General features: G+C 40.3%; 1 protein-coding gene across 1 annotated transcript in view; it reads right to left on the bottom strand.

Moving 5' to 3' along the window:
* LOC149800944 (uncharacterized) overlaps positions 1-21,320 on the bottom strand; it is a 90,490-nt gene extending 69,170 nt beyond the window's left edge. Inside the window, exons 1-3 of the mRNA XM_089955015.1 lie at positions 21,228-21,320; positions 18,031-18,096; positions 14,655-14,762 (exon numbers count right to left, since the gene is read on the bottom strand). Of these exons, the coding sequence (XP_089811141.1) occupies positions 14,655-14,762; positions 18,031-18,096; positions 21,228-21,242 (189 nt within the window). The 5' untranslated portion in view covers positions 21,243-21,320. The remainder of the gene's footprint in view (positions 1-14,654; positions 14,763-18,030; positions 18,097-21,227) is intronic.
* Positions 21,321-22,253: the final 933 nt, after the last annotated feature.

Below are 22,253 nucleotides of genomic sequence, written 5' to 3'. Positions count from 1 at the left end.
ATTCCTTCGCGTATTGATACCCAAATAACCGTTCAGCAAGAGTCCGATTGAATCGTTCAACAATTGCCTGATCACGATGTAGCGCAGTATGACCTCGTCGTACCGCGACACTATGATGTTTCAGCGTTGACAAAACAGCGCCGCGAAATTCACTACCAGGATCAACTTGTAATAGATTTGGCCAGCGCAGAGGACCTCTTCGATAAATTCTTTCAAACGCAGCGGCTACTTCAGTTGCTGACTTTGTTTTTAACGGCTCCGCTTGTTTGTATCGACTCGCAACATCAACTACGGTTAGCGCGTATTTGTAACCGTTGTCATGCGGCAAAAATAGTATATCAGCGCGAAAAGTTGATTTGTTTAGGCGGTGGTAGATAAATTTGCCATATAGCCTGTTTGGATAACCAATTAGCCGCAGTGGCCTTTGTTACCTTTGCAGCGCTTGCAAGCTTACCAATTGCGGCCTTCCCCTTCCAGTATCCTCTCGGAGAATAATAGATGGATTCCATGTTGTTATTAATTACCAGCGCCCATCATTAATTTACCTTTCATAGCCGATTTTACCAACCATGAGACCAATTTTTCTTTGACGGATTTATCAGGAATAGCATTTAACGCGTGAATTAATTTTACGTCCGCGATATGACGCTGTTGCAGATCGCTACTTTTGTAAGCAACATCATGAGCATGACACGCCTTATCGATAGCGTTTATTGGATACTCACCGGGCCGGGGTTGATTTTGATCATCGAGTCTGATATCTAATCGCGTTCCGGGGCCACAGTAGCTATATCCTGGGAGGTGTTTTTCTCCTGGATACTTTGCCCACGGGGTTCCGGGGAGTTTTGATAACCTGGCTGCAATATCACCTCCTCGCTTTTTTTTAAAACATCTCCGGGTCTAATAGAAATAAATCTAAATTTCTTTATACCGCATTGTACACACTTGCCAGTAAGCGCCGATCTGTTATTTCTTGTTGTAACGGTTGTCATATCATTTGTGCCAGTACGCACTCTACACTTTACACAATATAGATCCATAATTTATGTATAGAGACATGAATATAATTGACTTTTCAGCGACTAAAACAAGAGAACCAGTTAAGCATGTTGCAGCGTTACCAAACTCGATCCGGATGATTATCATCGGACCATCTGGATCCGGCAAGACGCAATTGTTACTCAATTTAATAATGAGATGGATGAAGTGGGATAAGTTGTATTTGGTTGCTCCTAGCGTGGATGATCATCGATGCTACGAGGTGTTGAAAGATTTCAACGAGAATGCATCAGCGATCGCTGAAAAAAAATGTCATCGAGTTTATTACGGATATCAATGATGCACCGGGTATCGATGATATTGATGGCGACGTTAACAATCTAGTCGTGTACGATGATGTTATGTTAGACAATCAAAAAAACCCAGCTAGGATATTTTCCAGAGGCAGGCATAAAAACACTGACGTGATATATGTCACTCAACGATACACTCAGATTCCAAAAGTAATCAGAGACAACTGTAATATTCTTGCTGTATTCAACGGCGTTGATACACACACGCTACGAAATATTTGGCAGACATGGTGCGGCGGTGACATGGACTTTAATGTTTTTCGAAACTTTTTTAGTCATGCTCAGTCGACCCCACATGGATTTGTAACGATAAATTTACATGATCCTTGGACACGATATCGTATCGGACTTGACCAAATATTCGGTTAGTTGTAAATAATTTTCATTGTAAGATCATAGCAGCAGAGGGGGCGATGACATCGACGCGGTCGTCGATGTATTTACCGGACGCTGACGACGCTGGGGATCGGCGCGCAGAAGGTGTTAATTAAACCAAATGACGATTGGACGAACCCCCGACGACGACGTCGTTTTTTTTTTACCAGGCGCTGACGACACCGGATCATTGAGTTGCAGAAAGTATTAATTAAGCCAAATGACGATTGGACAAAATGTCGGATTCGCCCCCTCTGCTGCTCCTCTTTGGAGGCCGTTTGAATGAGTTTTTTTCGTAGGGGTGGAGAAGCTTTGGACAGGACAGATAACATGTCCCCATGTTTGGCTAAACGTGGTGGCAGTCCTTTCCTTTTCTTTCCTTGGGGTTTTCTGGAGGGTGACATTTTTGCTTGTGGGTTCCGGGACATTCACCGAACAGACACTAACGTCGATGACTTAACGCACACCCCTTTATCTTTTTTTTTGGGACTATCGCTTTGTCATAAAGGTGACAATGTTTTTCCCAAAATCGCCGAGGAATCCTCCCCTTTGTTGACGCCTCTTTTTCTTGGAACGACTGTGTCTTTTCTTAGGGTAACGTCGATGCTTGGCTAAGCGCTTTGTCGGATGACGCGTCTGCCTTTGTCTCTTTCTTTTGTGGCTTCTTGGAGGTGACATCTTTTACAAGTTCACTGATACCCCGACTTGGTCACAGGTCTTTTTATACTGGTACGCGTCGCCACTGATTGTCTTTACGTCGTATCAGTTTGAGGACAGGCATGACACGTCGTGCAGGAGTACGCAACGGACTAAATCGAGCCAGTTCTTGCTTGGACAAATCCAGTAAACTTTGTAACATACCCGATCTTTCATGGACTTTGATTTTGGGAGAAGGTACTTTGTGAGCTTCAGCCACTGCCGCTAAATTGGAGGGTCCTGCCACTGGGGAAGTTCTTTTGGGGGTCATCAACGAAGAAGTTCTTGGTGTGATCAACGTCTCCAAGTACTCTTCAGTTCTGGGTGTCATTAACGGAGAAGTGGACAAACGTGAGGCTGCCGGAGACGTAGTCACCGCTGTGGCAGGTCGTGGTTTGCGAGTGTAAGGTTGAGTCCTGGCCGAAGTACCTCTCTTGCGACTAGTTTTCTTCTGTGGACTTTTCTTTTTCTGGGGACTTTTGTTCTGTTTCTTTTTCTGGGGGCTTCTTTTCTTTTTCCGGGGTGGTGGTGTCTGGTAAGAGGAGGGTCCTGCCACTGGAGAAGTTATTCTTCTTGGGGACCTGGTCTTTTTCTTTTTCTTCTTGGGGCTTCCTTGGACTTTTGTCTTGGGGATAACTTTGGGGGCATTAGGATCCCATCTTAAGAGTGAGCGAATGATGACCCCTCCTAGAGTACCGCTCCCTCCAGGTTTCAAAATGATTTGTTTTTTGGTTTGAGTGTCGATGGGGGGATCGGCCAGTTGGACCAAAGCGACTTTGTTTCGATCGAAAAAGCGTTGGGTTTGATGAGGAATCTGAATGATTCCTTGGAGTACTTGACGTGCCGTCACCGTGAACCATCGTAAGACTTCTTTGAGACTAGCTTCTAAGACACGAGCTCGTGTTTGTGGATCTTTTTCTCGACTGATGCCATACAAGGCACGAATCAATTTGACGGGAAGATGCGACTGAAGGGACGTCATGTTCACACTGTGAGTGAGACAGACGAAAAAGGGTCTGAGGTTTTTATAGATTTTTTGATGGGGAGTGAAATGAAGTCGAGGACGGAGACGTGTACAGGACAGGCCCTCCGTCTTGGCACCAGTGGTGAAACAAGTGGGTACGAAATCGCAAATCCTCGGGGGTCGTAGGTTTCAAATCGACGAGTAAATAGGCGTGTGGTGTTTGAGTGGCATCGTCGTACGCCTGAGTCAGCCAAGGTGTCCCTAACTGTTTGGCTAAGACTTGCACTTGCGATTTATCTCGAGGGCTTTTAAACAAGACCACGTAATGCGCATTGAGACTGATGGTGCGATGGGCTTTACTTTGTTGAAACAAATTTTGGGTGATGTAAACGACACTGGCATTACGGTGATGCCCTTTGCGCGTGAACCACAATTTAATTTCTTCTTCGTCTTCTCCTAACATGTCGTCGAAAATGACCAAATGGGTTTGACGGGAGTCAGAGACGATGCCGTCGTCTTCTTTAGGAATGCCTTCCACAAACACGATGGAATCGCCTTGACTTTCTCGCAAGAGGTTGTACGCCGATTGCCACTCTTTGTAACACCACACGATCCGTTGAGGGGGTCGATCAATCAAATGATGTTTATGTTCGATCAAACGTTTGACGAATTCGGTTTTGCCCGAACCGCTAGGTCCAGCAATGAGCATGTTAAAGGGATGGCGAAGATACAAAGCCTCCCAACTGGCACGATCTAAGTGTTCGTCGATGACTTTGACAGTAGAGGAAGAGGGAGCAGAGACAGTAGAGGTAGCCATGGTGTGAGAAATGTCACTTGTGACACGAAAATCAAACAAGACAAGAGTTTATATACTTTTTCAGAACACATTTATTGAATGTTTTTTTTTAAACATGAATACGAAAGACAAAAATACATAAAAGCCAAAGGCTTAAGTACAAGGATAAAAGACACATGATAACGATGAACGTGGAATAAACACAAGTGTCTGTACAACAACCACATGTTTTGGGTAATGTTCTAACCAGTTCAACAGGGGGTAAGGTCACACAAGTGTCCTCCCGAAAGGGTCTTTCAGGTCTGTCCACGACAGTCCTGTTCTGGGTGACGGGTTCTTCTGGCACCGTCACTAACACGGGTTGAAAAGTAACTTTTTTCCTTGAATAACTCTCGTGCATACTGGGCCACTTCTTGGGTCCAAGCCTCAAAACCCCATTCTTTCCAGGCACGGACATCTGTCCAATGGGGATGTAAGTCACAAGCTACACACACATCGTCATACACGTCTTGGGTAGCTAAAAGTTGACGAATCTTTTTTTCCTGTTGAGGTCGAGAAGTATCCAGATGAAACCGCAAGGCTTTGAGCAAAAGGAGTTTTTCGTGACCATTTAAGTCCATGGAGGTGGTAAGTACTGATCGTAAAGAGTCCACAAAGAATCGGCTGGTAAACGAAATCCCAAAAAACAAGTCACTAAGACACACACCACTTGTCGTCCCAAATTGAATGGATAAAATTCTTGTAATAATTGATGGTAATGATCCACGGTTTGAATATGGTCATTGAGTTCCTTCCACGGAATCTGTTGGATGACATGTGACATAAACCGTGGCATGGCAGCCTGTTTTTATATTCTCTTTTTTTTGGATGCAATACACGTACTTTCTAGCCAGAGATCTTCGTTCTCCAGTAGGGAATCTAAATCTTCCATACTGTAACCGAAACGTCAGAGTTCGTTTAGAAGTTTCCTCTTCCGCTAAGTAGATTCCACGTAACAAATGTTGGTAATCCTTTACCTTGTCTTCCTCAATGTATTGCTGTAGGTGAATCTCGAAGTAACCATAATTATGAACATGTCGATCATTAGCGACCTCAAAGTGTTGAACAATGTCTGACCATTGAAAGAATTTCTGACGAATCAGTTCTCTTATACCATTCAGGTACCAGTGGTTAAAGATCTGGTGACGTAACGGATGCAATTGTTTTTTACGTTTCACTTGTATTTTCACCAGCTCTCGGTAAATCCTTTCTCTCAACTCCTCAGGCAAGCCCAAAATGTTCTCTTGTAAAGTATCCATAAGTATATACACTGTTTTTGGAATCGTTGGGTGATGTCCAATAGCCTCGTTTAACTTTGTGCCTAATGTAATATCCACTCATAATCAGTCTTCTTGTACTTTGGAACAGAGCATAATTTAAAAACGGTTCAATCACTTCGAGTTTGCGTTTCACTTGTATTTTGATCAGTTCTCGGTAAATGCGTTCTCTCAACTCCACAGGCAAAGCACGAATGTTCTCTAGCAAAGTATCCATGAACAGCTCAGTCCGTACAATTCACAATCTTCTCCTAGAGCAAAAGTAATCAACATAGTAAGTAATTTCTGACCACTGCCATTCAGGGTAACGTCCAAGAATCTCACTGAACTCTTTTGATGTAAAAGGTCTAGAGTGATATAATAGGACGAATGCACACTTGACCCAAAGAAATCTAACACACTGGTTGACTTTTTTCACTTTCCTCTTGTGAATTTCACGGCACAAAAGTTCTACAGTGACCCATTGAGAGTTCACTCTGGCAAGTCCCTGCCAAACTTCCTTGTAAATCTTCTCTTGCAGTTCTTTAGGTAATGATTCAATATCGTTTTTGAAATCAAGTTTAAATACTGGTCTAGGTGATGTCCAACATTTGACTCCTAGCCAAACTGGTTTCTTCTTCGTCAACGACATGGTAAGTTACTTCAATGTCTCGTTCCCACTAAGGGTAAGTAATGACAATTCGGTGACCATCGAGCATCTTCTACGTAGGCCGAATCTTGCGGTTCCCAGTGGTGAAGTGACACACCGCAACTGAAGCACTTGACTTTATCTCCTTCGCCCAAGTAGAAAAATCCGGCTCTGGCTAATTCTTCGGGGGTCGGTCCTCCCAGATACTTTGGCCATTTTCCTTTGAACGATTGAAGACGATTTTCAAAGTCGCAGTATTCCGACAAACGCACAGGAAACGAATATTCGTTTTTCACAGGTTCGTTTCGATGAGGCTTGGGTGACATGAACAGGAGTTTGCTCAGGGCTGGATGACATCCGTAGGGGGGTAGACGTGAAGGTGAACATTCCCCTTTAAAACGAAACCCAGTAAAATGTCCAGAGGACGAGCGGCATCACTTTCGCATCCCTCAGGTTTGACACGCACAGCATCACTTTCCATGATAGGGGTAGGGACACTAAAGTTCCCATGATGCTTTACGGCATCGCTCAGGTCACAAGGTACAGCATCGTATCCATCGCAAGGCTCACAATCGCACTCGTCTGCAAACTCCGTTACGCAATTACAATGGTAACCACATGGACAATCGCAGTTTTCTTCCGGACATTTTCCGTCGCAATGTCTGGGTCTTATCCATCCAATATTAGTCACACTAGAGGAAGATACAACTTTTTTACAATCCCCAAACTGGAACGATGTCTCTTTCAAAGTATTCATCTTGTTCGCTCGGTCTTGGTAGTCACAATGAACTATCGATCTTGCCTAGGGTTCCTTTTTTATATACAGACCAATACCGACGTGACCGTACGGTAAAGTGAAATGATTGGGAAGTCGAACTCGCTTCTGGTACACGATTTGATAAACTTTTTCCAAAGGTCGACTGACGATGTGGTGAGTGGGTAAACGTACAATCTTGTTCGGTTGGTAAGTGGTCACTTTAAAGTTTCCATCCTCTCCCGATTGCAAGGCTTCTTTCAATACCCCAAAGTTGACCACTCGACTGGTACGATAATTCAGAGTCAGTCCTTTCACTTTGCACGTCGTGTGCACTTCTCCTTGTTTGTCCCGGTATTCGTAGCCGTAATTTTTTGGACCGCCACTGACGAAACTTAGAATCTTGTCGTCGGGATGCTCGTCTGTCCAGGCTCCTAAACGGTCTCCTTCGATGTTAGGGTGACGTTGAATCGGGTGATGGATGTAAATGCAACTGTCCGTGTCAAAGTACAGGACGCGTTCTTCTAACAGTTCTAAAGCTTCGTACAATTTTAAGCGAGCATGGGCTGTGACGTAAGCTGCAATGATGACATTTCCAAAAGGGTCGTCTTGTACAAAGTCCAGATCTTCTTCGTAATTGACCAAGATCAAATTCGCTCGAACGACGTACACGTGTTTCATGTATTTGGTTTTGTCGTGAATCATCTGGAAGTAGCGGGAAGGTTCTGTCAAATATTCCGTCTTGGGTAAACACGGTCGTTGTGCCATTTTACCCCACAAGCAATTTAACATCACTTTGGCAAACGATCGCCTGCCTTCGTTTTTCTCGATGTGGTCTAAAGTGATGCCTTCTTGTTCGTAGTATTTCTCTTTGAATTTTATTTGGTCTTCGGGAGTGTGACACCAGGAAGGATAGCCGCTGGCTTCTTGCTTCAGTTTCAAAAAGGCATCCACGTAGTCGGCGAAAATGCCTTTCTGAGTAGGGTCACCCTTGCGGTATTGTTGTGTCTTGGGAAAGTGGCAAATTTCGTACACTTCTAACAGTTGGTATCCCATGTCCAGAGCTTTGAACAATTCTACGCTGACCCAGGTTCCCGTCAAGGCCCGTTCTTCCTGGCTGTGCTGACAAGCTTGGTCTTGGTTGCACGTTTCGGCACAAGTACGGCACAAGGGAAACATCAGTTTGCCTTGACAATGGTGAGGTAAGACGGGATGGTATAGGTTCGTGGGAGGCAAAACTTTACACTTGATCAAGCCTTCGTATTGTCGAATGTTTTTCAGGTCGATGTGTTCCGTCAGCAATTGCGGGTGCCCTACAGGAAAGCGACAATATTTGCACACGTAGGGATACAGCGAACACACGTCCAAGTATTTGATTTCTTCTCCTTCCTCTTCGTCGGCTTGGTACAGCAAACAGGTGGCATTGGTCCTTCCTCCGTACAAACTATCCCTCGGGTTCAGCGGGTCCATGAACTGGTAACTTTCCACGAGGCGTTTAAACTCGGGATCGGTTTTCATACGGTGATCGTACTCGTGTTCCCACATTTCCACCACTTGGTATCCTTGCTGTTCTAACATTAGGCGCCGCTGACAAGTGTCCTGGTACAAGTCTTCCATGGTTCGTTGCAAAAACTGATTTTTAGTGCCACGGTCAGGGTAACAGACGGGACATCCGTGAAATAAGCATCCGTTAAACTTGTACACGATCTTGGGGTTTTCTAAGTCCCAGCCATCGACCGAATACGTTCCGATGGTCTTTTCGCCCCCTCCGTTGCGGGCATGCTGAATCCACTTGTCTTCCTTGTCGCACAAGTAATGTAACCAACGTAGGGCTTTGACCGAGTATTGACGTTTGACATAGTGGGTCGTTTGAGGACTGATGACAGCCACGGTGTTTTCAGGCATGAATCGTTGTCGATACACTAAGGAACACGCTTTGGCAATGGTGCAAGCTTCTTTCAAAGGATCGACCCCTCCGTGTTCCATGAACAGTTCTCGAAATTTTCCACAGCAACGCCGTAAAATGTCCACGTCGGAACGACAATACTTTAGCATTTCTTCCTGAAAGTCGAAAGGGTCAGAGGCATGAGCCTGGTACCAAGCGTAGAAAGCTTCTCGTTGTTCGGTACGCATGTTGTCGGGGTCGTAATAGTGAGCCTCAGGCAAATGGGGTAGAACGGCGTGTTGATTGGCTTCCGTATTGAAAAAGTGTGGAAAGTACCCTTTAGCCATTTCTGTCATTCCAAGCGTTTTAGGCATTCGACTCAAAGGTATGGCCAAGTAATCATCGAATCTTTAAACTGTACTTGTCCCACTTGCATGAAAATGATTTTGGCTCCGTTCAAAGTCACTTTAGGACGCTCGGTGCCTTGTTCCGTATAGTACCTCAAAAGAAACTGTCCATCGTATCCGGAGAAATTGTGAGCCATCACCGTGGCATGACGATGACAATCTCCGTAACGTTCGATGTCCTCTTGGCTCCACGTCTTGTCGACGGGGTCTAAGACCCATTGGGCAAAATCGGCTAACGTGTTCGGTCCCCGAAAGATTTTTTCACGCCCTCCAGGAATCTTGCTGCAGTGAGGGCAATGACTGAAGATAGGTTCTTGAATGCACTTCTCGCACGCTCGATGAGCCACGCAGAAATTAGGAATGTGAATGCCGGTCTCTTGCATGCATTCGAAATCGAAAAAGATGAAATTGCCTTTCTTCTTGTGACTGTCCTCTTTCTCTGGTGGGGATTGGTATTTTTGCACGTAACATTGGTGTTCCAAGTCCACGATGTGGTGACAAATGTGACATTTTTTCTTTCCTGAACATACGTGTGCCTTGGTATTATTGGTACGTATGACTTGTTCACACGTAGAGCACAATCTCAACAGTTGACAAGCGCATTTCTTCTGTGAACCTTGCGTCTTCAAATGTTGTTGGTAACAGGTAGGACTGACAAACGTGCGCAGACAAGTTGAACAAGGCACTGGTTCTTCGCTCAGACAGGGTGAAGAGGCCAAACATCCTGTGCATTTCGATCCACAATGCTTGTGTTGCTCTCGATTGTTATAACCATGGTCACATTTCTCACAGTAATAACTGTATCCCAGGAATCCGGTGATACTGGTAATGGTATCGAAATGTTCATCGTGATAATAGACATGAATGTATTTTCCGTCCTTAAAGTTTTGCCCTCGAAACAACAGAGGTCCGCGCACTTCTTGAGGGTGCACTTTCAAGGTGTAGCGTGGAGCTAGGACATCTTGCAATTTTTGCATCTCAGGAATACCACAGGGTGTGTCTTTGGACAGTCCGGCTTGTTGTAACAGGAGTTCTGCTTCATGTCGTTGTTTGGCTCGATCGGATCGATGAATAGTTTTCCAGGTTCTTTTCCATTCTACCGTGTCGTTCTTGTTGGCATAGGTTCGTCCCACCACGATGGCACGGGCTAAACTCATCTGGTCATGAGGGTTGTGAATTTGGACAAGGCTACGCTTAATGCTGCGAAGGTCGTTCACCAATAACATCTTTTTGCGTCCGGTCCCTTGAGGAGGAGAGACGTGGGTCATGTCCAATGTGGCTTTTCCATCGGTGATGTCAAACTGGTCATTAGATTGTTGCACGTGTTGAATCTTGTCCATGACTTTGGAAGCGGTCAATTCTGCAGGGGTGCTAAACTCGATCCAAACAGGGGATTTCAAACCGTCGTGTTGTATGGAAAGTCTCAAGCGATCGTCTTCTTTGGGCTGACATTGTTGCTTGAGTGCAGTGAGCAAAGAATCCCACATCTCAGTGATGAACCTTTCTGCTTTCTCTAACGGCACTTCAGCCTTGAAATCTTTAAACTTCACCGTGTATTAGTAAGCCGTGGTTCTAAATTTTCTAGAGGAGCGCTTTTCCGTCTCTCGAATGGAATAGTGCTTTTCAGGGTTGACTAAGGGTGGTGAACTTGGTTTAGAGGGTTCTGATTCTGGTTCACTCATGTCCTCTTCAAAATCACTGGCATGAATTTGTGCCAAGATTTCAGCCCTGGTACGAGGCGATAGATCACGTTTCTGCCTCTTACTTTCTTCTTCTTTCTTCTCGAATGAATTAGATCGTTTCATCTTGAAAGCAAAAAGTCAAATGACTCAAGTTCAAACACCATGAGCTACTTTATAGTCATAGCAGACCAGCGTATATAAAAGGGTGTGTGTCTTGTCCTTTCACTATTCATTTCACTCTCAAGCCGAGCACAACGATGGAAGAGACTAACCAAATGGAACGTTTCGTCAGAGCTTTGCGAGGGGTCATTAGAAAATTCTCTTCAGACCAGCCGACGGACTACTCTCCTTCCTTTCGAGATAAAAGTCAAGATACTTGCTATATCTGTCAGAAGAAAGGGCATTGGTCTTCAGAGTGTCCAGACCGTCAAAAAAGAACAAAAACAGGAACTAAAAAAGACAAAAGTCAAGATACCTGTTATTATTGTAAAGAAAAGGGACATTGGTCTCCAGATTGCCCAAAAAAGAAACAAGAGGAGTCAGAAGAAAAGAAGGATTCTTCAGAAGAAGAGAGGGATTCTTCAGAGGAAGAAGAGGAAGAAAAAAGACAATTCTATTTACAAGAGGCAAAGAAACAGGAGAAGAAGAAAAGAAGAAGGGAAGAAAATGAGGAAAAGACGGTGAAGAAATTCAAAAAACAGAGAGACTAAACAAGGAGAAAGAAGAAGTCAATGAACTTTTTATTTAAGTGTTGTGTTGTAAATTGTGAATTGGATTGTAAAAATTGGATAAAAGAATAAATGAATTATATAAGGTAAGTGTCTTTGAGTTTTGATTTTAAAATAAGAAGCTACACTCCCGCACTCATACATAGACACGTACTATAGGAGTAAAATGGGTGGGTTATTTTTTTTTTCTTTTTTGAGTTATTGGCAAATTGAAATTGTATTTCTTTTCGAGAAATGTGGGTGGCCCTGAAAAGGGCCTTTTTTCTTTATGGTGTAGGGGTGAGTTTAAGCAATCAATTTTAACTGCCTTATGCCTTTGCCACGGCCAAGGCCTACTTCTGGACTGCGTAACGTTGATGATGATGATTGGGTTGAAATCACTAAGGGTGGTACGGTAGGCTTAGTCACAGGGTTGACGTGTTTAGCTCGGGAAGGTCGTATTCTCTTCGGTCGTAATAAAGAAGTCTGATACATTTGTTTCAGACTTCTTAACTCCGCTAAAATGTCCAACAGTACCGTGACCGTTTGATTTTCACCCTCTTGTTTCTTTGCTGCTACTTCTTCTTGCTGTTGTTTTTTTTTACCTCTTCTTCTTGCTGCTGTTGCTGTAGGAGAAAAGCTTGTTCCGCTTCCTTTTGTCGTTGTATAAATTTCTCCAATTCTTCTTTCTGTCTCTGTCTAAAATTCTCCACTTGCGGTAATGAAGAAGGTAACGAAGGTTCCGGAACAAATTCTTGCGAAGAGAGAAAATCCACAAAATCCCAATTCACCTCTTCTGAAAGTAAGTCCGGGTTCCCTTGGGCGGTCTCCCCTGCTGGTGCACCCCATTGGATCGTTTTCTGAGTTTCCGTCATGTTGAATCACTGTCGCATAGATTGACTGCACACAAGCGCTAGCAAATCTATATTGACTACGTGACGTCACAGACTGCTCTCTTCGGATTGGATGCGGCTGGCTGAATTTTGTAACGCGTGTTCGGATTGGTGAATGAACTCAATCCGTTTCAATCCTACCTCTGCCTATAAATAAGCGCAGTTCACTGCATTGATTCACCTGTTCTCGGAGCCTCAAGATGTGGACCGACGTTCAATCTTCAACCCTTGTGTCAACAATGATGTTCAGGACGGACATGCTCATGTATGTCCGGTCCAAGTGCACTGTTGTTGATAGGACAGATACTAGTCTATGGATGAGGAGAGTTTATATAGAAAGACAAGGATGTCTCAAGAGGGTACTTGTGTATGGACCGGCAGTTAGAAGGAGTTTAAGAAGAAGAAGAAGATGTGACAGATGCCATCTATGTTAATATTAATATTAACATAAACCGAAAGGCCCTTTTCAGGGCCAGCCATATTTCTCGAAAAGAGATAGCCTTTCCATTGCCTACCGTTTTTTTAAAAAAAAAAAAAATCCCATATTCAATTCCCTTGTACGTAAAGTGACCCACGATTTATTCCCATGTTAATTTTCCATTGTCGCTATATTTGCCCACGATTTTTCTCCATGTTAATTTTCCATTGTCGCTATATTTGCCCACGATTTTTCTCCATGTTAATTTTCCATTGTCGCTATATTTGCCCAAGGGGTCTTGTAATGCTAATTCCCATTGTCGCTCTAGTGCCCCCCTTCACTACTAATAGTTCAATACAACACCTTGTCTTAGTTGTCATAAACTAGTGATTGAAATGGAACAATACACTTAGCGTTATTGCCATTCACTTGAGATCGAGATAGGTCGATACAACTCTTCGCTTAAATCAATATGCTCTAGAGATTGAAATAGGTCGATACATCACTTCGCTTTATTGCCATACACTAGAGAGTGAAATAGGTCGATTCAACACTTCACCTTAGTTTCCATACACTAGTGATTGAAATAGGTCGATATATCACTTCGCTGTATTGCCATACACTAGAGAGTGAGATAGATCGATTCAACACCTCGCCTTAGTTTCCATACACTAGTGATTGAAATAGGTCGATACAACACTTCGCTTTATTGCCATACACTAGAGAGTGAGATAGGTCGATTCAACACCTCGCCTTAGTTTCCATACACTAGTGATTGAAATAGGTCGATACAACACTTCGCTTTATTGCCATACACTAGAGAGTGAGACAGGCCGATTCAACACTTCGCCTTAGTTTCCATACACTAGTGATTTAAAAAGGTCGATACAACACTTCGCTTAAATTGCTATGCTATAGTGATAGGTCGAGACAACAAAACAGAATGGGGTCTACCTTCTGCTCTAACTGTACAGATGACGAAAAACATTTTCTATTGTCATGTACTGTAAATAATCATCTGAAAAAATAATACTGAATAAAAAATGTTTTGATATTCATTCAGTTATATACTTCAATTTCTAATCATTCTGATACTAATATGATAAAAAGTGGTTAATTGTGTGTGTGTGTGTGTGTGTGTGTGTGTGTGTATATATATATATATATATATATATATATATATACATATATATATATATGTGTGTGTGTGTGTGTGTGTGTGTGTGTGTGTGTGTGTGTGTGTGTCTTTTGAATTTCTCAAAATCAGAGTGCCCTCTACAGCTAAGAAGTTACATATATAGTAGTTATATATTTGCCACAACATTATTTGATCATCTGTCACTTGGTTCTTTTATTAATTTCTTTCTTAAAGTGTACATTGTCTGCTATTATATTCTGTACAATAACATTAATTGAATTAAATGGTCATACATTTATATCTAATGCCATTTGATATTTAAAAATGCTGTTATGATCTGTGTTTCAAAATAAATCTTTTGAACCAGCTGACAAAATTAAAAGAGAAAATAAGGAAGCATCTACATAAGCTAGTTGATTCATTGCATAGTTAAAACTGAAACTGAAAAATAATCTTATTCTGTAATTAAGGCTGAATAATTTCCTTTTTCAAGTTTTATCTAGTCATAATGGATACATATTCTGAGATTTTCAAGAAAAGACGGCACTCTTGTCATACCAGTTTTGTGCATTCAATTTCTTAACACATATTCTTTAAATCATTTAGTGTTGACCCAATTTCGGACGTTTCTCCCTGTTCTTACCTGCGACTGCTGCATCTCTGACATAATCCGATTATCCGGACGTCCATCTTTCATGTATACCACGTCACTTACGGTGGCAGCCGCAACATTGTCGCACTGACGTAACAGCTAATGAAGTAAATAAAAGGGAAAAAACAAATTTGAGAAACCGAGGATCACGTTGTGAATATATTTTTTTGAGGATGATTTATAAAATACACTGGTCAACAGTGAAATCATTACTGACTTGAAAAGGCCCTAATCTGTAGTATTTTGGTGTGCCGAACACGAATATAACCGTGAAAAATTTGTATTGGCTCTCGTTTTGAAGATATTCATATACCTCATTTTCTATGTTTCACTGTGTAAATTTCTTCAGTAGGACTGCAGCAACATCCGGAATAATGATGTAACATTGCATAATACCATCATGCTCACATCATCCACAGTTGATTGCATCATTTTATGATGCAATGCAATACTAATGCCATGCGGCTGCTGAAGTAAGTTGACGTCAGCAGTGTACTATACATGTGTAGGCCTATTATACTAATGCCAGGCGGCTGCTGAAGCTGACGTAAGCAGTGTACTATATAAAGCCCAATCAGATAGGTTCAGCATTTAAAATATTTTAGACGTTGTGCGAGACAGTTCAAGCTACTGTTACATAAAACTTATTATTTTATCCATTTACGTACAATAAAGAACAGTAATGCCTCGAAAGTGTGTTAATACCGCGGACAATTTTTGCTATATTTGTGGGGAAGTGACATTTGCCAACCAGAAGAAAAGTATCAATTCTCAAGTGAAGAAGGCATATCATCTTTACTTCGGATGCAAGGTTGGTGACCAAGACAAGCCTTGGGCTCCGCATATATGCTGTGCTACATGTACAACACAGCTTTCACAGTGGTTGAATTGCAAAAGGTCATCAATGCCGTTTGCAGTCCCAATGGTGTGGAGAGAGCCAAGCAACCACCTAAATGACTGTTACTTCTGCTTGGTTCCTCCTCTTTCCGGCGGAATAACGAAGCGAAAGAAGTCGAGAATAGTCTACCCAAACATTCCGTCTGCATTGAGACCAGTTCCACATGGTGAGGGACTTCCTATTCCAGAACCTCCAGCAGAATATTCTCTTGATTCATCTGACGAAGACAAAGGTGAGTCGACCTGTTCTTCTCCTGGTCCATCAGCATGCAGTGATCCAGATTTTCACTGTGGTGCATCATCAACCCCACACAGAATAACACAGGAAGAACTAAATGACCTGATTCGTGATTTGGACTTATCAAAGAACAAGGCAGAATTGCTAGGATCAAGACTCCAACAATGGAATCTTCTAGAAGAAGATGTCACAATTACTGCATATCGAAAGCGCCACCAGCAATTGGAGCCTTTCTTCAGAAAGGAAAGTAATCTGATATTCTGTTCCGATATTGAGGGCCTCATGAATGCTTTAAAAATCACTCATGACCCACAAGAATGGAGACTATTTGTGGACTCTTCGAAACTGAGTCTCAAGGCTGTGTTTTTGCACAATGGAAACATTCTTCCATCTATTCCAGTAGCGTATGCTGTCCACATGAAAGAGACATACGATAACTTAAGGCAGCTACTGAATTCCATTGAGTATAACAAGTACAGCTGGCACCTCTGTGGTGATTTGAAGGTAGTTGCCCTTTTAATGGGACTGCAGCAAGGATATACAAAATACATGTGTTTCTTATGCGAGTGGGATAGCCGAGCAAGGGAAATGCACTACATGAGGAAGGAATGGACTCACAGGCAGAATGTAGCCATTGGAGAGAAGAATATCCAACACCCAGCTCTGGTTGAGGCTCAGAAAATCTTGCTACCACCCCTTCACATCAAACTAGGTTTGATGAAGAACTTCGTGAAAGCCATTGACCGGACTTTGCCAGCATTCCGATACCTGCATGAAAAATTCCCTCGACTCAGCGAAGCAAAGATTAAAGAGGGAGTTTTTGTGGGTCCTCAGATTCGAGAGCTTTTCAAAGATGACCGGTTCAACAACTTGCTGGAAGGTGACGCGAAACAAGCATGGAATGCTTTTCGCCTAGTTTCTACAAACTTCCTCGGAAATGTTAGGGCAGAAAACTATAAGGAACTAGTAGAAGACATGTTGATGAAGTATAAGAAACTTGGCTGCAATATGTCTCTAAAGATTCACTTCCTTCATTCCCATTTGGATTTCTTTCCTAGCAACTGTGGTATTGTTAGTGATGAACACGGCGAACGTTTTCATCAAGATATCGCAACAATGGAACAAAGATACCAGGGAAAATGGTCCACTACAATGCTGGCTGACTACTGCTGGACACTCCTCAGAGATGCTCCCGAACAGCTGTACAAGAGACAGGCGAAGAAATCTAAGATGTAGTCAATGACTTGATTTTTTATAGGTAGGCTATTACAGTTGACCTTTTACTATTGGAATGCATTTCGTTATGTAAACATTAATTTCTTGCAGATTACAAAAAAACTAGAGCCAATTTTGCAATTTGACTGTCATATTCGTGTTCAGCACATAAAAATTGATAAGAATTGACTAATTTTATTTCAGTAACATGACTTTTGTAAAAATTTGTTGTCCAGTGATATTAATAATGATATAATTTATTTCCGTTACATTAACACATTGAAATATTAGAAACACCCAAAAGTAAAGAAATAAAATAATACGAAACCGTATCACCAACATTATAGTTGGTGATAAAGACACTTTGCTCTGATAATAACTAATTACCAAAAAAAATTATTTTGTTTGCAAAATATGACAGGTTTAAATAAATTTAAAATTCACATAATTATGAGGTAAACGGAGTGTTTAACACCCACGACATGGCAGTACTAATGATGACAGTTATGCGTTGCTTTGGTGCTCTGCATTTCGTTTTTTTTTTTTTTTTTTTTTTGTCTGTATATAAGAAATATAGTAAAATGCAATTGTATGGTTAGCATTGGTGTGTGATACAGATTTATTCTTACATTTCCAAAAATTCCGGTATAGAGGGTAAATTCTTTAATTATTTATCTCTCAAGTTAAGTTTAATCGTCCTTGACGAAGAAAACGACAGAAAAATACAAGACGTTTTGCTCGATTATTTCTGACTTTTTGTGTAAACATTGTAATCTATGCTAAAGAAATGTGAATGAACTAATAATTTAATTTTAATGAGGCGCTTTTATAGACGAATATTTTTTTCTCTCGATAGAGTGGACCTTGACTTAGCATCACATGTTTCCACAGGTAAGACCACATAATTTATTTACCCTTCAGCAGTAAAAAGTTGGCGAATCTGAATCCAGCGAAAAACAAAATTCAGCAGAATAGAGCTATATGAATTGATCCGATTCGCAAGCAAATAGTTCTTACCGCGCACAGAAGCAGAATTCTGCCCAACAGAGATCGTCGCAAGGAGAAACTCACCGACATCTTCAGCTATAATAATAATAATAATAATAATAATAATAATTGCAATGGATAAATATTTATAGAAGTTTGGATATGTGCCACCAAAAATTAAAATGCGAAATGTTTGAACATGTTTGAACACCAATTCTTAATTATGGATCAGAAGTTTGGGTTAGTTTGAAGGAACTGCTGTCGAGCGGTTGCACTGAAGTATTTCGGGGGGCTTAAAAAATCTACCCTAACGATTTTGTATATGGCGTTTTAGGAAAGAAACCTTCCTGATCAATAGATATTATGCATTATGATGTATCCCCTAATGCTCACTGACATGGAAAGCTGTTACGGAAAATAAAAACTGTGCATCACTAGTCCGGGATTTATTAAACAGTCTTGGTTTGGGGGATTTTTAGATAAATCAAGCTAATGGAAACATAAAGGTTGTCTTATCTTTCGTCAAACAACAACTAAATGACCAGTTTATCCAAAATTGACAACTTGGAATCAGATTATTCACCATCTAGATTATATAGAAATTTGACATCACATTATGGCAATAACGAGTATTTGGATGTAGCAAAGTGAAACAATTTAGAAAATTCCTGTCAAAGATAAGTATGTCTACCCATACTTTGTATATTGTATCAGAGAGATGGAAGATATCACAATCTACCCCATTACATCAAAAGGACTTGTAGTTTTTGCAACTTGCTGAAAGATGTGTATCACTTTGTATTAGAATGCCAATGTTATTTGCCTCGAAGAAAGAAGTATATAAACTCTTATGTTTGGAATGGCCTGATGAAATTTATTACATTACCAAATTCCACGAAACTTACCGTGGTACGAAATCTGATAAATTATATCCTTGGAGTATTAATTGGACATATTAATATGACGAATGCTGCTCAAAATTACATAAAATTACTCGATTTAATTACAATTATTTGCAATTATTATTATTTTGTTCCTAAGTTCACTTTTGATTTCAACCAATCTCCATTTCATTGTTTAATGCATGCATTGCTATCATATTTGACGCATAACGATCTTATCGACCCACAAATATCATTCTGAATAACGCTTGTATATTGATGACTCTGCCTGTGTCTTCGTCAGAAATAGCTTTAATTTAAACGCACGTATGTGATTGAGCAAACATATTCTGGTGTATTTTACACGCAACATATTAACGTGTTGTATATTTATTTTGTATCATACTCCATATATGTATGTATGTATGTATGTATGTATGTATGTATGTAGGTAGGTAGGTAGGTAGGTAGGTAGATAGGTAGGCAGGCAGGCATGGATGTATGTATGTATGTATGTATGTATGTATGTGTTTTCTCGGTTCAAGAGCACGGAATTCTCAGAGAGAAAGAAGGGAAGAATAATTACTGGCAGATCATGTCTAAAGGAGTGTCTGAGGGGTACAAAACTACAAATCATTTTTAGTATTGTTAACTAAATAACAGAAAAAGCGAAACGAACAGGTCTAGTAAAATTCAACAAATAAATTATTTCCCAAGAATTAAAAGTAAAAATTTAAAAGGAACTTATATCATTGTGAATAAATCGCAAATAGTCCTGAACATTCTGTCACATGATCACAAGTATAGTGTTCCAAATGAGTTCCAGTGGTGTTCCGAAGTAATTCCAATCTTCAACGTGCTGATGTGCCAATATACTTAAATGTGGTGATGTGCCAACAATTTTGATATGTCACAATGAGATAATGAAAATGTTATTGAATACATTCACAAAAGTCTCATAATAACGTCTTAGTCTGAAAGTCAATAAACACTTTGTAATTCCAAAAATACTTTAAATAAATTAATCCTCTCAAATTGTAAATGAACAGAACTTAAAGACTGGTCCCATTTGACAGATGTTAAAATATGAATGATTTTGATGTAAATAGCTTATGTAGATACTGTCTCTTGCACAGTCCAGGTTGTTACTGCTGTACTAATATTTAATAATTAGTTGTTCCTTGTCACATTTTCATATACTGCACAGTCCAGGTTGTTACTGCTGTACTAATATTTTACATTACCTTTTCCTTGGCACACTTTCATATATTGCAAAGTCCAGGTTGTTACTGCTGTACTAATATTTTACATTACCTTTTCCTTGGCACACTTTCATATATTGCAAAGTCCAGGTTGTTACTGCTGTACCAATATTTTACATTACCTTTTCCTTGGCACACTTTCATATATTGCAAAGTCCAGGTTGTTACTGCTGTACCAATATTTTACATTACCTTTTCCTTGGCACACTTTCATATATTGCAAAGTCCAGGTTGTTACTGCTGTACCAATATTTTACATTACCTTTTCCTTGGCACACTTTCATATATTGCAATGTCCAGGTTGTTACTGCTGTACTAATATTTTACATTACCTGTTCCTTGGCACACTTTCATATATTGCACAGTCCAGGTTGTTACTGCTGTACTAATATTTTACATTACCTGTTCCTTGGCACAGACTGAATTCAGGAATAGCAATAAAGAAAAACAGCTATAAAAAGCTAAGCTCAAGGAATGGCCGCAGTTCTATTCAACGAAAGGTCTTTAAGGTTCGGATAACTACGCGATGTAAGGTAAAGACTACTCATACGCAATCAAAAGACTATTCGAGGAAGAAGGGGAAAAAAAGAAGCGGCGACGAGTATGAATCTTAATCGATTTCATTTAAGTACCACCTAGGAATATTTGCAATTTTCAGCAATCTACCATAATTAGGTATGTGAAACTATTATGTTATTCTAGACGACATTGGTTCATTTTAGATAACTCCACATTTGATACTGACCCTTTCTAATCCCAGCATTTGAAAAATGAAGTTTTATATATATATATATATATATATATATATATATATATATATATATATATATATATATATATATATATATATATACATATATGTAACTTTATATTTCATTGTTTGCTTATTTGATGGAAATTTCCATTACATTTTAAGACAGGTGACAGTCTGAATATAAGGTTATTTATATAAGGTTATTTATATCAAAATTCTTCATTCCTTATTGTAACATCTAGTGGAATCAGAGTAAAGTTGATATAATGATTAATTAACATTGTTGTGTGGATGAAATAAAAGCAACATAAGTCAATTTGCGGTACGTACGTTTCCATTTACCATCTTCGATGTCCCTCAATAGTTCGGATTTTGCGGCTTATCATGAACACACACCGAAGTTTACACATGTAGGCAGAATGGCAAGTCAGAGATAAGGTTAAAGCAATGAGTGAGATAATGATATGACATGTTTACATCAGAATTGTTTACTTCACACACACACGTACGCACGCACGCACGCACGCACGCACACACACACACACACACACATATATATATATATATATATATATATATATATATATATATATATATATATATATATATATACTTGCTAATTTCATCATTTATTTTGGCCATGTGTCTTCATATGTTGAGACACGTTTCGTGTGTGTGTTTATGTGTGTGTGTGTGTTAATGACTGTGATTCTTAAATTTCACTAATCTGGGGACCCTCTTTGTCAAATGTATTGCTCTTATTCGAAACGTCGTTATGGTCACACGGTGCAAATGGTAACGAATACCAATCAAACCTTGTGTGAAGTTCCCAAGAATCTTATCCACACACTATATCTACTAAGACGTCTGTGTCGGTAGTGATCTTCGCATAAACCTTTACACTGGAATGATCTATGCAACTCGAAAAGGTTTGAGATCCAAGCTGAAGTTGTATGTGCATATTTATATTACTGCTTATGACAATAACAAAAATAGCAAGCAAGACACACACAGACGGATCCTGTTTTGGTAAGGAAAGGAATCTAAAGCGAATGTTGCTATTGACATTGTGACATTGTATTCACGTGTTGTTTGCTTTATACAAATGAAAACATATTAATACTCTGCTTGAAAAGTCTTATGTGATTAGTTTTCTTTCAGAATTCCATAACACTCATATCATGTCTACCTGCATCATTCTTGAAGGATGCAAGCACTTTAACAAACGGAAAAGTTCTAGGAATGGATAATTTTATAAAAGAGTAGATTAAATACATGTCACACAAATTCATGCCATTGTATGTTCCTTTTTTATTATAGTTTTCAGTACTGGTATAAGATCATATGATGGGCTGT

The sequence above is a fragment of the Sinohyriopsis cumingii genome, chromosome 4 (assembly GCF_028554795.1).
Source record: "Sinohyriopsis cumingii isolate HCF-2022 chromosome 4, ASM2855479v2, whole genome shotgun sequence".
Taxonomy (NCBI): domain Eukaryota; kingdom Metazoa; phylum Mollusca; class Bivalvia; order Unionida; family Unionidae; genus Sinohyriopsis; species Sinohyriopsis cumingii.
Note: the sequence above shows the minus strand (reverse complement) of the source record. Positions and strands in the feature narration are given on the sequence as shown.